The 16,888-nt window shown below is 46.2% G+C and overlaps 1 protein-coding gene across 1 annotated transcript in view; it reads right to left on the bottom strand.

The window, feature by feature from the left end:
- The window catches only part of LOC114050535 (oxysterol-binding protein-related protein 10-like), a 256,026-nt gene that overhangs the window by 165,549 nt on the left and 73,589 nt on the right, over positions 1 to 16,888 (bottom strand). Inside the window, exons 3-4 of the mRNA XM_027872312.1 lie at positions 11,152 to 11,327; positions 6,588 to 6,667 (exon numbers count right to left, since the gene is read on the bottom strand). Of these exons, the coding sequence (XP_027728113.1) occupies positions 6,588 to 6,667; positions 11,152 to 11,327 (256 nt within the window). The remainder of the gene's footprint in view (positions 1 to 6,587; positions 6,668 to 11,151; positions 11,328 to 16,888) is intronic.

A 16,888-nucleotide genomic window follows, 5' to 3' on the forward strand; every position in this document is an offset into this window, starting at 1 on the left:
CCAGAAGCCGTCCTTTGGCCTCTCACCTCCCCCTCTAGGACGAAGGACAGCCTGCATCTTAGGCACCCCGAGATGTTCTTGGCCTTTGGCTGAGACACAAAGCAGACTCTTCCCCTCTGCATTTCCTCAAAGTAAAACCTTCAGCCCTTTCTATCTGGTCCCCCCGCGGTTCACTACGGCCACCGCCAGCTCCCTGGGCTGAGAACGACTGGATTCCATCATGGCGGGCTTCCTTCCCTTCCTCTTGCTACACCATCCACTTCACTGCCTTTAACATTCCGACAGAAGCTTCTCCATAAGCAGGAATGGGGATCGTCCAGTGACAGCTAACGTCTCACCTTGTCTCTCTCTATTTACCTCCCTGTATTTGCCAGCTTCACTCTTCCTCTGGGGAAGACGTATCGACAAGGGAAATGGAGGAGGAACCTTGAGAAATTCCCACCGCCAGGTGGTTCAGCGGATAGAGCGCTGGGCCTGGAGTCAGGAAGACCTGAGTTCAAATCCAGCCTCAGACACTTAGTAGCTGTGTGACCCTGGGCAAGTCACTTAACCTCTGTTGCCTTAATCCACTGGATAAGGAAATGGTCAACCACTCCAGCATCTTTGCCAAGAAAACCCCACAGACAGTATGGTCAATGGGGTCCCAAAGAGTCAGACACAACTGAATGACTCCACAACAACTTCAGGCCTGGTCCCTCCTGTGGCATAAGAAGGGAGAGACACACTGTGTGAGCCCATCTCTAAAAGAGCGATGGATGTTTCACAAGTAAAGTCAGGTTACTTGTCTCTAGAGGTGGCTTTGTACACTATGCCCATGCCAGAACCCCACATGAGGGATGCTTGGGTACCTGAAATGAGGAGCTGAAGAGTTTTCCTGAACAACCTGACAACAAAGTGTAAATCTGATGGAATTACAGGGGGCTGGCCGCTGGATACAGGCAACGCCAGCTTGCGGCCACAAGAGATAAGCTTACACGCAACCTGGGAGGAGAATTCAAAGAAGGCGCTTCTCGAACCCCAGAGTCTCCTGATCAGGGCAGAGGGGAGGATGAACTCCCTGGACAACGTCAGCTCTTAAATCCGTGGTTCTGGCAGAGAATGGAGATTTCTGGTTGTTTCTGACATTTCCATGCCCTTCCAAACCTAGTCTGAGGCCGAGATTGACATTAGCTTCCTCCAGGGTCGTTGGTCTATCTGCTTCACACAAGGCTCAGGATTGCTCCCAAAGGATCTCTTTTTGGAATTCAGTCTGGCTGCGGAGGAGAGGCAGGTATTTATTAAGCACCTACTGTGTACCATGCACTGTGCTATGCTCTTCACAAAAATTATCTCATAAGGGGGCAGCTAGGAGGTGCAGTGGATAGAGCACCGGCCCTGGATTCAGGAGCACCTGAGTTCAAATCCAGCCTCAGACACATAACACTTACTAGCTGTGTGACCAGGGGCAAGTCGCTTAACCCCACTGCCTAGCCAAAAAAAAAAAATACACACACACACACACACACACACACACACACACACACACACACACATATATCATTAGAGCAGAAACTCAATTCTCCACTTTACATGACTAAAAAAAAAAAAAGAAGGCCCCAATAGGAGAACATATTTGCTCAAGATCTCGCAGCTAAGTGACAGGGACAGGCCTCTAACCCTGCTCTCCTTACTGCCAGACTATGCTCATCACACTACAGGTGGCTTCTGGCTTCCCTCAGCATCTGATCTTTAAGTGGACGGTCTTCCTGTCCTTGTCTCCACCAAGATTCCCATTCTAAGGGAGCAGCCGGCACACCTAATTTTTACAATAATGCTTGAGAAGGTATACAACCTAGCGGTATTTTGTGAAGACAATAAAAACCTCTAACTTCATCATTTTAATAAAAGCTTATTCAAAGCCTTTCTTGAATTGCATTTTATTTTAGGTCATTGAATGGCAATGTTTTACACTCAGCTTTTAATACCAAAAAGGTAATTATCTGTAAAAACACCACAAGAAAGATGACATTGAATTTAGTATAATAGGAAAGTGAAATTGCCCAGTATCAGAAAACTCAGAAGGTGCAGGAGAGGGACACTAACATCCTCCAATAAACCTGTCTAACTCGACTGACTGATAGGAAATTTCATTAAGCACAGGCCCATTAGTTCCACTCTAAAGAATTTCTGCCCAGGACAATGGGTATTATAAATACGTCCTTTATGTAACCTGAGACAGGAGCTCCTGAGGATGGGGTTACCACACAAAGCACCATGGGAAATTCCATGAAGATACCCCTTACCCTTCCTTGCAAGCCAATTACATTTCCTCAGCATCTTTTTTATACTCTTCAAAGCAGACACAGCAAAATCTAATTCATTCAGACAAACCGTTCTTATGAATACGTTAGTGATAAGTCTAGAATTAGAGAACACAGCCCCCAAAGTGTGATTTTAATACTTCCAGTGGTCTGCAGCGTCTGAAAGGGGGTTAAACAGAATTGCTCAACACTTCAGTCCTTGTCCTACCTGAAACACATCAAAGACAGTTCTCAATTAGCCTAACAAGGTACCCAGAAAAGACTCATCGACTTGCTAAGGTCATTGAACAAACAGGACAATACATCTTGATGTTCTGCATCTTTCTTTCTCCTCTATCAAATAACCATAAATTGAGCTAGCTGAAAATGTTACCTTTGGGAGGGATTTTTTAATAACATTTTATTGTTTGCCAGTTGCATGTAAAAACAATTTTTAACCTTCTTTTTTTAAATTTTGAGTTCCAAACTGTCTCCTCCCTCCTTCCCTCCCCCTCTGAGATGGTAAGAAATTTGAAGTAGGTTATACATGTGCAATCATACAAAACTTATTTTTGGGAAGTATTTGGACGTCACATGGAAAGAACATTCAATTTTCAAAAAAGAAGAAATGTTTACCATCAATAACCATATGAAAGAGTTCACCAAATCATAAGAGGATGAGATGTACAGATTAAAACAACTCTGAGATTTCGCCTCACACCAATCATCTTGGCAACAGCGATGAAAAATTTAATTGGCAAACGTTAGAGGAGTTGTGGGAAGACAGGGATGTTGATACACTGTTAGTGGAGCCTCAAACTGGCCCAATCACCATGGAAAACAATTTCGAATTAAGTATGTCATTAAACTATTTCTTATCATACCCTCTGACCTTGAAATACCGATACCGATACCGATACCGATACCAATACCGATACCTTGCTATAAGGAAAGGTTCTGGTGGAGGCTGAGGGGCAGGCAAGAAGTGGGGCAGGGGTCACTGAGCAGTTAGAGCAATGTTGGGGGGAGGAAAGGAAATCAATTTCTAAAACAAAGTTTAAATAACAAACATTCAGGAATCTGAGTTCAGGTCTCAGTGGTCATCAACTAGCTGTATGAACCCAGGAAATCCTGTCAACTCCCAGTGTCCTTTCCTCTGTTACCACATGAACTTGTGAGGTGCCTACGAGTTGTGCATATAGAAGTGTTCAAGCAGGGTGAGGAAAACTGAGGGTATTGCACTTTATTTAAGGGAGAAAATGATCAGGATGAAGCCACCCTAGCAAGAGTCGGTAACTTTCATTTATTCCCATTAGAATTAGGACTTACGAGTGGGTCAAGTCCTACGCTAATCAGCTGACTTCACACTAGGGCCATGCTACTAGTTACCCACCGCTACAAACCTTAATCTAGAATCATCTGACAGGGACAGCGACAATGACCCCTTTAGCTTTACGACCTCTCGTCTGAGGACAACAGGGTCTATAATCCAAAAGAGTCCCCAACCAATGGTCCGCCATATGACTTCCCTTCTCTACAAGAAATCTTTCAGGCCCTCCATGACTCCCCAGCCACACTACCCCACCCCTTCTACCAACACCCAGGGAGCTCACAGTCTAAAAGGGCAGACAAGCAAACAACTGTGTGCAAACAAGATACAGACGGGATAAATCAGACACATACCCTCCGAAAAAGGTACAACAAAAAAGATGTCCGTGCTGGGCGCTAGTACAAAGAGCCGAGTCTGAATTTCACCGCCGACACTTGGCTGTGTAAATCTCAAGCTTTCTGAGAAAATGGGGGTAAGGCTTTCAGCACAGGATCACAGGGCTGGAAGGAACTTTAGAAGACATCAAGTCCAACGCGCTCCCACCGCAGACACACACAATTTACAGCTATGGAAACTGAGGCACAGAACAAGTAAATGACTTGCCAGGGTCTCACAGTCAGAAAGCTCCAAGGTAGAAGGTGAACCCAGACCTTCCTGGTTCCAAGTCCAAACCGCCTGCACCATGCTTCCTGTCCGGGTCCTGACCTCTGAGGGTCACTGTGATGACGATCAAAGCAGACAGCAAATGTATTCTGCAAACCTAGAAGCCTTGCAAGTGTACGGGAGTGGCTGTTCTGGTCCTTCAGAGATCGGCAGATAGCAGAACTGTTTAAACCCCTCCAAACACCCTGGGCACATAACTTCTGATTAGACATCAACAGAAACTCCACCCAAAAAGGAGACTTTGAGTCTGAACAGCATTCTGCAAGAAACCTTTCCCATCCCCCTCCCTGCTGGCACCTTCCGTAGGAGGAGATTACCTCCCATTCATAAGGAGGCTCATAATTGTATTCATACATACTTGTTTGCATAATGTCTTCTCCTTCAGATTGGGGCTCCTTCACAATAGACAACAGGTTCTTGCCTTCCCCCCCCCCCCAAAGCTTAGCACAGTGCCTGGTATGCAATAAGCGCTTAATAAATGCTTGTTTACTTGACCAAAGCAAAGTTCTAACGTCCTGAATGGCCAGCAAGGGTTTGTGTCCTCCAACCTTGGCATTTCAATCAGAAGTAACTTGGGGGCATTTCTAATTGTCCTTTAAAAACAAGTCAGATTCGATTGTTTTTCAATCACCCTAAATCTTCTAGCCGTGGAAAAGGGCCATTCCCAAACAGAGGGCTCCAACTTACTGCACCTCCCAAATGCGGCTTCCAGTCCCCCAGGAAGCTGAGAACACTCTCACCAGGGTCACCAAGGATTTCTACATCTATGACATTTTTGCAACATCTGACAGTGATGAACATTCTCCTATAAATACGATTCCATTCTTAGCTTCCCTGACCCTCCTTTTACCTGTCTGTCTGTCTCTCTCTCATTGCCTTAATTATCACCTCCAAACCAATGAATCCTAAGTCTATCTATCCAGTCCCCCACATCTCTCCTGGCTTCTAATTTCCAACCTCTAGCTCCGAGTAGAACATCTCCATCTCCACCTCAAACTCAACCCACCTAAAACTGAACTAGCTGCATATTAAAACAACGCCCCCCGCTCCCCCACCTCCCAACTCCCTCATCGAGACTGACAGGGCTGCCATCCTCCCAGTAACCCAGGCAGAGACCATTCATCTTCTACCTTTCCTTTATCCCTTACCTTTAATCAACTGCCAAGTACCGTCAACCCTACATATGTGCAACTTTTTAAGTCTGGATGTGGAAGGAGGAGATAAAAAGAGGGGGAGGAGACAAATGGGAAAAAAGGGAAGAGGCAGAAACACTTCACAAGCCACAGACGATCTGATTCTCCCCCCACATTTCAAATGAATGAAACTGGTCAGACAGACAAAAAAAAAACCCTCAGAGACAAGAAGCAAAAATCACCAGGCTTCCTGGGAAGAAGGTCAAATGCAGTACTGTGTTCAGAAGTAAATTGGCCCAGGCTAGGGACTATACCTAAGTAATGTTTCACATGGCCCTTGGTAGGAGAAGAGAGAAAGGAAACAACGGTGAACCAGCTGGAGTGGGGAGTGACCTTTCCACAGGGGCTACATCTGTTTTCAAAACAAAGAAAGAACAGAAACCAGCCTTGATGGTTATCAGATCCATCCACTGGGATTCAGCTTTCGAACCAGCAGCCTCAAGGGAACCGATTCAGCTCTCATTAACCCATCCTTCGACCCCAATTCTTCAGCAGGTACACACAGATCCCGTAACCGACTTTGCTTTTAAATCATTTAAATTGTTTTAAAATGATACTCTTTTCACCATAAACTTGGGAATGCCGGTCACGTACCTAACCCCAGGTCTCTAACTCAAAGACACCATCATTTAAAAAAAAAAAAAAAAGGAATGGGGGAAAAATAGATTTATCATATAAACATCACCTGCGAGGGTATAATCATCAGGTTTGGAACAGGCTGTACTTAAAACCCCATGATGACGGCATCTGGTCTTGACTATAAATCTTTGACTAGCATACCTCGACAGGAAAGTCATCCCCCTCACAGGGCAATTAACACTTCCTCAAATTGACAGCCTAGGAAAACACTCTGTTGGGTCCCCACAGGCCATCTGCCTCCCAGCGCCCTGAAGGAGAGCTGGGTCTCCCTCCCTCTGCTCATCACCCCCAAGGAGAACACTGACATCTCTCTCTCTCCTTCCCTCCTTAAATCTCTGCGGATGTGGGGCCTCCCTCTATGAACGCAGATGCCTTCGGGGATAGGGGCAATACAACCGCCCCTCTCAGCTTATCCCTGTGGGTTCCTCTGTGCTCTTTTTAACCCAGATAATTACCCCACTTACCTCGCCCAGGGGCACCTACCTTAGAATGAGTTTCCATGTGGTACTTGGCACAGTTCTGGAGTTGAGTCACCCAACACTGCTTTTCTTTAGCATCAGCAGCTGAAAGAGGGACAGGGAAAGACTTAGATGGCCAAGGCCACACCCCAGAGCACCTCAGGCCTCAAGGGGAGTGGGGAAGGCCACCGGTTACATCAACAAAACTCCTCCAGGACTGGTGTCTAATACCCCCAAACCCACCAGTCTGAGAACGCACAGGCAATTCCCAAATGAAACATTAAAAATGCATCCTCAAATATCTCACATAGAGGGGGGAAGAAAAATTGACCTTTTTCTTGCCTTTAAGAGTCACTTTTGCTCCTTTAAAAATGCAAGAGAGAAGGAAAATAAAGCACTTAGTTTAAAATGTTCCTTTCCCACATGTGGCTAATAGAGGTTTGAAAGCCCAGCTTTCTCAGGGTCTTTTGTTATCTAACACAGACCGTACAGTGGGGTTATTAACATTTCAGAATAAGCTTATGGTTGAATTACCATTTTAATATGGATTCTTTGGGGTTTTTATTAAGATGGGAAAGGATAAGGCACAGAAGAAAACCTCAGAGAACCCAAAATGGCTGCAAAAGGCCACTGAAAGTTCAAACTGACAGCAAGATTCTTGGGATGTTTTGCCCCTGGCAGTTCCCCTCCAGCCCCTAAATAAATGGACTCCGAAATATCCTGTACCTAACCGTGTGTGTGCGCTGTAGATCACGTAGACCTACAGGTCAGCAGTTAATAACACAGCCCAGATAAAATCCGTCTGAACTACTGTTACTCAAAATAACGTGTGTAAATAGTATTATTGTTACTATTAAATAAGCCCTTCACAGGACCTAAGATTTAGAGCTGGAGAGGACGTGAGAGGTCACAGGCGCATAACGAGAAGAACCGTCAGGGGCACAGGAAGACAGATTTAGAGACGTAAGGGACTCCGGAGGCCATCCCCCCATGGATAGAGCTGGCAGGGACCTGAGAAGGCCATCTCATCTTACAAATAAGGAAACTGAGGCTTTGGCTCGGTGACGTGTCCAAGGTCACACAGCTAACAAGCAGGAGAGATGGGATTTGACCCCAGGACCTCTTGACCCTCAAAGCAGGGCCTTCAAATAAACGAATATTCACAGGAGCCAACACACAGTATGTGTTTTGTGGACCATAGGGCGCCGTATAAACATGAACTATTACTACTGATGTTATTCATATGTAGAAGGAGAAGTCTGGGAATTCTTATATTATTTTCCCATTTTGTGCTCAGAGGTGGTAGGATTACCAAATTATCTGAAATTCTCAAAAGATCATCTGGAAACTGTGCCCTGCGGACCCACCAAGGCCAGGCACCGTACCCAGGGAAAGCGGGAGCAAAGAGTGAACAGAAAAGGCTGTAAGCTCCCAGAGAGGAGGCAGGCTGGATTCAGCCTTTGAGGTCCCTTCGAACACCAAGATCCATCCCCTGCGTCTGCAAATGCCCAAAGGGACAGCACAGCCAAACACGCAGAGGGGAATGGGGAAAGGTCTGGCTGGCCTTGCCTAGGCATCCTTCTTTCAAGGATGCGCAAACCCCAAATACAATGTGTGTGCCCAGGACGGGTCGACCCGCCTTCCCTCCCTCAGAAGAACTCCTTTCCTTCTGGGCTCAGTCCTTTCCCGGTCCTCCCACCTCCGAGAGCAGGGGTGGGGAACCTGCGGCCTCCAGGCCCTTTGACAGAATCCAAACTTCTGTGCTTTCTAAGCTGTAGATTCCCCACCCCTGTCTAGCATCTCCCCACCAAAAGTTATCTTGGATTACTCTGGGCATTTCATTATATTATATATTACATGAGATGTCACCTGATAGAGCATAACCTCCTTGAGGGCAGGGGCTGTTTCCTTTTTTGTCTATGTATCCCCAGCTACGTGGTGCAGTGGTTAGAACACTGAGCCTGGAGTCAAGAAGACCCGACTCAGACACTTACTATGTGGCCCTGGGCAAGTCACCTAACCCTATTTGCCTCAGTTTCCTCATCTATAAAAAGGGCTGAAGAATGAAATGGCAAACCACTCTAGTATCTCTGCCGAAAAAAAAACCCAAAACGACTGACAGAACAACAGAATCCCTAGCATGTGGTAGGGGCTACGTAAATGCTTGAGAAGGAACTGCTTACAAAGTCTTACTCTCCTGGCCACTGGGGATCCCAAAGACACATTTCACAGCGGGATCTGATCCTTCATGCCACTGACCACAAACCACCGCCAAAGCCCACGTGGCTGGGCACCTCCCACACCACGGCTTCATTCAGCCCCGTGACTATCTCATGTCGTTAATGCAACGTTAATAAATGAGGCTTCAATAATCGACAGTCTGTTAAAAAACGAGAGGCCAGACCGTGCCTACTCTCTGGCCAAACCGATTGGGTGTTTCTCACGTGTGGCTTTTGTCATTTTAGTTTTATAAACCCCAGGCAGGAATAAGTGAGGCAAGTTTTCCCACCTATTGTTTCTGCTCCGACAATTTATTTAGCAATAAAGCAGCTGGCACTGCCCAGGACCGCATAAATCTCGGCAGCCCGAGGGGATGCTGCGTGAATCTCAAGGAAATGTATTCATCTCGCCAGCGTTCCCTCCAAACAGAGGCTTCACTCTTGCTTCTGCAACTGCACCCATTTTTATTTTATAGGTTTTTGATGGCTTTATGGAGCTACTCCTAGAAATATGATTTTTAAGCAGATAATAAAAGACATTAACTACCTTCTGGCAGATAGAGCAATACAGCAGAAAGAACCCAGGACTGGGGATCAGGCAACTTGGATTCAAATTCTAACGCTGTTGATCCCAACACAAGTGACCGTCCAGTTACTTACCCTCTCTGGGCCTCAGTTTCCTCATCTGTAAAAGGAGGGACGTGGACTTAATAGCCCATTGCTGGGGTCACCCGTTAACCGGCGCCCCCACCGTCCGCCACCAAGACCAGAACACTCTGTGTCTGGGAGGGGGCCACTGTACCACGGTGTAGCCAAAACACCTTGGGGTTCAAATTCAGGTTTTTCCACCTACTGGCGGCTAGAGGACTTGGATAAAGGCCAGCACAGGCAACTTAAACTCAAGAAACGCTTACTAAGCACTTACTGCGGAGCTGGGTGCAGGAGACACAATAACAAAAAGGAATTTGTCCCTGCCCACAAGGAGCTTACCATCTATGGGGGGATACAGAAAGATGCGCATCGGTTTTGAGAGGGAGGCATTGCTGCTGACTGACCCCAGAACAGGCCAGGGAGGTGAGTGAGCTCAAGAGATGGGCCATCAGTGAGATTCCGTGCCCTAGAAGGCCTACAGAGAAACAGAACACAGGACCTCCCCAGGATGGGGCGCGCCCCCTCCCACAGGCTCTGACCCTACGATTTCTGCTGACTGTGGGCAACGCTACCTCTAGATCTTGTGAGCAGAGCCTGGCAGACGTGCCGCATCGCAGGATTTCAGAAGAATGAGACAAAGTACACGTCCTTCCCCAATAGGGGAAGAATTTCTCTGGTGATGCTCTAGAACAGGAGTTCTGGACCCTTTTTTTGGCATTGTGAATTCTCATGACAGTCTGGTAAAGCCTGCAGACCCTGGCCTCAGACACTAGCTGTGTGACCCTGGGCAAGTCACCCTTTGCCTCAGTTTCCTCGGCCGTGAAGATGGGGATAGTAAGAGCACCTACCTCAAAAGGAAGGCTGTAAGAATCAAATCAGATGTTTGTAAAGAGCGTTCAACCCAGGGGCGGGCACACTGTACGCAATGCAGAAATATTTATTCCCTCCCTCCCCACCTTCTTTCTCAGGATAATGAGCTTTTTTAGATTCATAATTAAATGCAATGCTAAATTTCAGTTAGAAGATAGTGAGCATAAAAACACAATCTTCCCCTCATCAAAATTCACAAACCCACAAAGCTCTATCCCCAGGACCCCTGGGGTTCCATTAACTCCAGGGAGAGAACCCTGCTCTGAAGGGATGCAATCAATGAGGATTCTTCAGAAAGGAAGGGACCCAAACAAATAAAACTGTAGGAAAGAGGTGGCTTTGGGACCAAAGTCCTTCTCTTTTTGATTTTAATTCTCTTCCCCCCAATTATAAGACGTTTACTTTTTCTCCCTCATGCCTTCCCGTCCCCACTGGAAGAAAAATAAAACCTTTGTAACAAATACATGCGGTCAAATAAAACAAACCTCCACAGTGCCAGTGTTTATAAACGCAGTCTCTGCCTGCACCCACTCTCTAGCTTAGGCGGGTGGCACGGTTCACCACCGGCCCCCCAGAACCACGGCTTGTCATGGCTTTGAGCAAATTTCTGGGGTCTTTCCCAGCACTTTTACAATGTTGTTATTTGAGAAGGGCAAGGGTCTTTCCTCCCTCGGGGGAGTCGAGCTCCATCCTTCCCATTTCTTCACCTATCTCCGGTGGGGAAAAGCAGAGCTGGGTGGCCGGGGACCACAGCCCTCGGCCCTGGCCCATCCAAGGGAAGTACGAGAGGGAGAGAGCAACTCCGAGGCCAGCGCAGGCAGTCCCAGCGAGATGGATGACCGTACGTACCTCTCAGTTTGTACACCTCTCCATTGGCAGAGTGGACTACCAACATGTGGGGGGCTTCGTCACTCAGGGACACTATGGCTCCGGCTAAAGACAGGGCCCCTCGGGGTTTCTGGTTCTTACTTTGCTCGTTCACAAAATACTGCAGAATCCCAGACTCGAAATCCAGCATAAAGTACCTGGTGAAAGAAACCACAGGGGCGTTATTGCTTTATCCTAAGAAAAGGGAACGTTTATGCCCGAAGGGCTATTAAATGTGCATACCCTTTGACCCAGCATACCCCATCTGGGGCATGTCCAAAGAGATCATAAAAACAGGAAAAGAAGGGGCAGCTAGGTGGTGCAGTGGATAGAGCACTGGCCCTAGAGTCAGGAGGACCTGAGTTCAAATTCGCCCTCAGACACATAGTACTCATTAGCTGTGTGACTCTGGGCAAGTCACTTAACCCTGATTGCCTTGCAAAAAAAAATAGGAAAAGGACCTACATGTACAAAAATATTTGTAGCAGCTCTTTCTGTGGTGGCCAAGAATTGGAAATTGAGAGGATGCCCATCAGGTGGGGAATGGCTGAACAAGTTGTGGTATATGAATGTGATGGAATACTACTGTGCTATAAGAAATGATGAGCAGGCAGACTTCAGACAAACGTGGAAAGACTTGTATGGTCTGATGCTGAGTGAAGTGGGCAGAACCAGGAGAACACAGTATACAGTAACAGCCTTGTTGTGCAGTAACTGACTTGGATAGACTTAGCTCCTCTACACAATGCAAGGCTCTAAGACATTTCCAAAAGTCTCATGCTGGAAAATGCTGTCCACATGCAGAGAAAGAACTATGGAGTTTGAATGCAGGTCGAAGCATTCTGTTTGCTCTTTTTTTTTCCTTCTGTTTTGTTTTCTCTTTCTTGTGGTTCCTCCTATTGGTTGTAATTCTTCCTTACAAACATGACTAATGTGAAAATATGTTTAACAGGAATGTATATGTAGAGCCCATATCAGATTGCATACCATCCTGGGGAGGGAGGTGGGGAGGGAGGGGGAGAAAATTTAAAACTCAAAAGCTTACGGAAGTGATTGTTGAAAACTAAAAATTAATTAATTAAAAAATAAAATAAAATAAAATAAAAAAGCCCCCAAGAGCCCCAGCAACACAGAAAAGCAAATCAACTATTAGCTCAAAATCAAATCTCCACAATTCATTAAGCAAGAAATCAAGATTCTCCCGGGTGTTTCACCAAAGGCAGTTTGTAGGTGGTGGGCGCAAATTTCATTCTGAAAACAGAAAACAGTCTGCAACCAAGAATCCCTAAGGGCAGGGGGTCTGGGTCCTTTCCTGGCATCACTGTTATCATCTTCTGTGCGTGCCCAAATATGAAAGCAGCAAAGACTAGTGTTAAACCTGGAGTGAACACTTAATAAATTCTTGTTAGCTGCAACCTGGGATGGTGAAAAGACAGGTAATGGATTCATTCTGTCTCACCTTGGGGCCCACCCTCCAGGAGGATTTCCCAGAAGCATCTGGTATTTGCCGGGACTTCTCTGACAGGCAGTTTGACCAGCCCTTGCCCCCCCATCCAGACAGCAGCAAGCAGAGCCCCATATTTCAGGCTGGTCATGTTCACCTCCAGCCAGCCACCTTTGATCCCCAAAGCCAATCGGTTCCCCACGTTTCTCTGGCACTACTCTGTTGAGATGCCAGAGACTCCCACGGCCCGGAAGGGGTGGAAGAAAGGGTCTTGTTTGTACAACATTCATAAAAATGAAATGCCCCAGATTTCTCTCTAACTTTCTCTCAGGGAGAATGTAAAATGCTATCAAATGGCATGAACAGAGAGAAGGGGCGAAAAGTCAAGTTAACACAGACTGGCCTATGTTACTCGTACTTGGTTAATATGCTCTATTAACCACAACACAGCGTCCTTTCTGGCAAGGTTTCCTCTACCACCACTGCAATAACACGGCCTCCACTGGAAAAACAAAGAAGAACCCACAAGGGATCTTGGGTGTCAAGTCAGGGGATGACCCAAGTTCAAATTCCACCTTTGCCTTTTCCCAGCTGGGTGACCTCAGGCATCCCCCGTCAGCACTCTGGGACATGGTCTCCTCTGCAAAAACGGGGGTGGGGGTGAGGGCTAGCTGACCTCTTAAGTCCCTCATGGCTCTAAATCTGCAATCCCCAAGAGTATAAATGAGATAACCCTGATCACCGCTCATCCAGAGCAAACTCTCACTCACTGTGCTATGCATGAGGTGAATTTAAATACCCGCTCTCTTCCTCCCTCTTCTTTGAGGGATGGAATCAAAATGTAGGCCAAAAATTTTGGCATCAATTGTTCAAACATCCTGAAGTTTTCAGCTTGCATTGCTGACTAAGTACTGAACCCTTTGGTAACTATTCACTAAACACATGTAAAAATACATAATTGTATAAAAATACAAAATGGCCCCAGTTTGCTTCTGCAGCAACTACGGGGAAATGAAAGAAATAGGATTAGGTGGCCCTAAAAGTCAAAACGTGAGTCTTTATTCAAAGCCCAAGTGGGTCCATCACTGGAGGACCAGTCATTGCTGCATACATTCAGGCAAGTAGGTCACCAAGCTTGATTCACTAATAGAAAGTTTCATCAGAACCTCCAAACCAAGCTGAAAGATATCACAAGAGTCAGTGACTTCGATACGGGAAAGGGGAGAGTGAGCAAAAGCTAAATATGGTCAGAGATCCAGACGCTAAAGATTCATAAATTACTCAAGGCCTCATATCTACGTATCACCAGAACACTGAGCATCCCAGATAAGGAAGCTGGCTGGACAGAAAGACCACAACTGAGCCACAAATAAAAAAGCCATTTCATCATTGGTTGTGGCCAATTATCAAAGGAAAAAGGTGAGGAGACACTGTGTGCAGTTCCAGCTGCTGCCGGCCGTCCTCCTAAAGTAAGCAGCTAATTCAGAAAAACAGAAAATGGATAAAAGACACCGACTTTGACAAGCACCCTTCCTCATAACCAAGAGCAAAGTTAGCATAGTAAGGTCCAAAGAGCCCACCTTGCAATGCCAACATCAAGGACCACACCACTGTGAGCACACTGGCAAAACATCGCCAGAGAGGCTTTGACCAGTATCACAAATTATCTATAAGATGCAGAGAGGAAAATGGGCCTGTGGAAAGGTGGGCATAGAGTCTAGAACCTAAGCCAGAACCCAAGAGCATTTCTAGATGAAATAAAGAGATGCAAAGTATAATAGGTTTATTGAGTGTTTATCTAAAAATACAGTCTCATCATACATGAAAGTGATGTAACTGCCATACCTGAACTCAGTCCTTAGGTTGGCTATTATAGAAGAAAATGCAAATGGTGTTTAAGATGAAGTCAGTGAGAACGGCTGGACCTGACCAAATACTGCCCATACTAGAGGTACCTTACGATATTCCTCCAAATTGGGAACATTCCAAAACAATGTATGAAAAAACACGAGAGGTGGAAGTGCATCTGTGATATCAGTGATCCATCCGCGCCTGCCAACCCTGTGAAATTCTTGTCCATGACATCCACTAAGTTCTTCAGGCAGCTTTCCCTTCAACGTGCTAGGGGCTCAAATCCTCTTAACATTATCATAAATTAAAGAATAATCTATACATCTATCAATGGTGTCCTTGATGAAAATATGAGACCAGTCCTGCAGATGGTCAATGACCAGAGCCTGCAACCAAATAGGGGAGGAGGAGAGGCAAGGTCACATTCAGAAGATGAGCCGTGTTCCACCATCCCAAGGATCTCACTAGGCCAAGTGGCCAACTCTTAGGACAAATATTCTCCCCGCATGTAGCATAGCTACAAGTCATAGAGGGTCACCAAAGAAGAAGGTAGCCTGGCCACACCCTGGGGGAAGGATAACAAAGGGCTCACGTGCCGAGCATGGGGCACTAAGACCCTTTCAGAAAGGTCGCTGGCCAACTGACCAGGGCCTCTTTGGAAGCTACAAAAGGGAGGACGGTTCTGACTGACTGGAACTACACAGGATGGAACGAGAAGACAGGAAGGGGCTGTAGTTGGTACAGCTAGAGGGACTGAAACACATTGGTAAGATCACCAAGTCACATAAATGTGTGTGTGTGTGTGTGTGTGTGTACACAAACACACACACACACACACACACTGTTGTTGTTTGTCCTTCGTTTTCAAAGAGGACCAATGATATCATGGGGTGATGCCTTAACTTGCCCATGAACTGGATTTAAGTGAGGCAGAGCTGTACCAAGTCGTCAGCCTCACTCTCTCTTCCACAGTCATCAAAGTCCAGGGGCAAGACGAAAGTCAGGACAACTGGCGACAGCCGAGGATTCAGTGGATGACCTTGGCACCCCGGATGTCTGACCAAGCTTAGAACAAATTTCTCTCAACTGCTCATTCCTCCAGGGGAAGGTTTCACCTGCTTGGGGTAGACACCCCCAACTCACCAACGGGTTTTTGGCCCATTGGTTACCCTCCACCTGGTTTAGCCCATCTGCCAAGATGGTTTATGGGGCTGTGGCCATGGACCATGCTGCAGCTTCTTAGAGCCATAGGTGAGAGTTGGGTGCCAGGTGGACACCAAAGGTGGACGAGCAACCCTCACCCCAGAGGTGCTAGTCCTCCCTGAACACCCTTATACTATGTACACACACACACGCACACGTATATATGTGTATATATATACACACACACATATACTTATATTTATGTATATGCATATACATACATACCTATATACATATACATGCATATATACATTTATGCATACACACACATACATGGTATCTACATAATTTAGATATAAAGGAACCTACAAAAGACCCGTGCTATCATCAGCATCAAGAATGTTTGCCAGCAATTTAGAGTTATCTGTGACTTAGTAGCTAAATCCAAGCAAACTACTTCAAGTCACCGAGGCAGAAGCATCTGAGGCAGATTTTGAACTCAAACCTTCCTGACTCAAAGACCACACTCTACTCGCCATGCTACAACACCTACAAATAACTTACCCAGAGTTCTTAAGGGGGAGAGGATCCTGTCATAGATTTCAGGGGGTGAAAAAAAGATGTCTTTTTTTTTTCCCCACTAACCTCTAACTGAAATTTGGCTTTTCTTTAGATAATGAACGTAGGCAACAAACCCCAGATAATTATTATTAATAATAACTGTAACTTTGTCACCAACAGAAATCCTCAATGTTTTCATATCACATCCCAGTTGTCACAGATATCTCAAAAAACGGTTTGCACTCATCACTAGTTCAAAATCACACGTTCGCAGCCTTCCTATCTACAGACTATCAGGACCATTGGTTTCCTCTGTAATTCTGTGCATTTTATTTTCAACACTTAAAAACATCATGTGGAGAAAGGGTCCACAGAGCTCTGAAGACCGCCAATGGGCCCAGGCCACAAGTGTAAAATGCCCTCCGGTTTACTCTCAGGCAGGGACAAGCGGTCCAACCCTTCACAAAAATAAAGATGAAAGGGGGTCGGTCTGTCTTTCCTGCTCTACACACAGTCAAACTGATTAAGTGCTCCCCTAAGTGACTGCTCCCACCCTGGTCTGTACTTCCTGTCAGAGTGATGACAGCCAGACCGGAATGCCCAGCGGGGAGAAGGAGGGCAGCCTCAACGTCTAGCCCGTGACTGACTGAGCAGAACCTCCCGTCCTTTGTAGGTGAAAAAAAAAGAAAGGAAAACAGTCACGGCCAGAGAGATACCAAA

This window comes from Vombatus ursinus, unplaced genomic scaffold, assembly GCF_900497805.2.
Source record: "Vombatus ursinus unplaced genomic scaffold, bare-nosed wombat genome assembly UNPS02014799.1, whole genome shotgun sequence".
In the NCBI taxonomy this organism is placed as follows: domain Eukaryota; kingdom Metazoa; phylum Chordata; class Mammalia; order Diprotodontia; family Vombatidae; genus Vombatus; species Vombatus ursinus.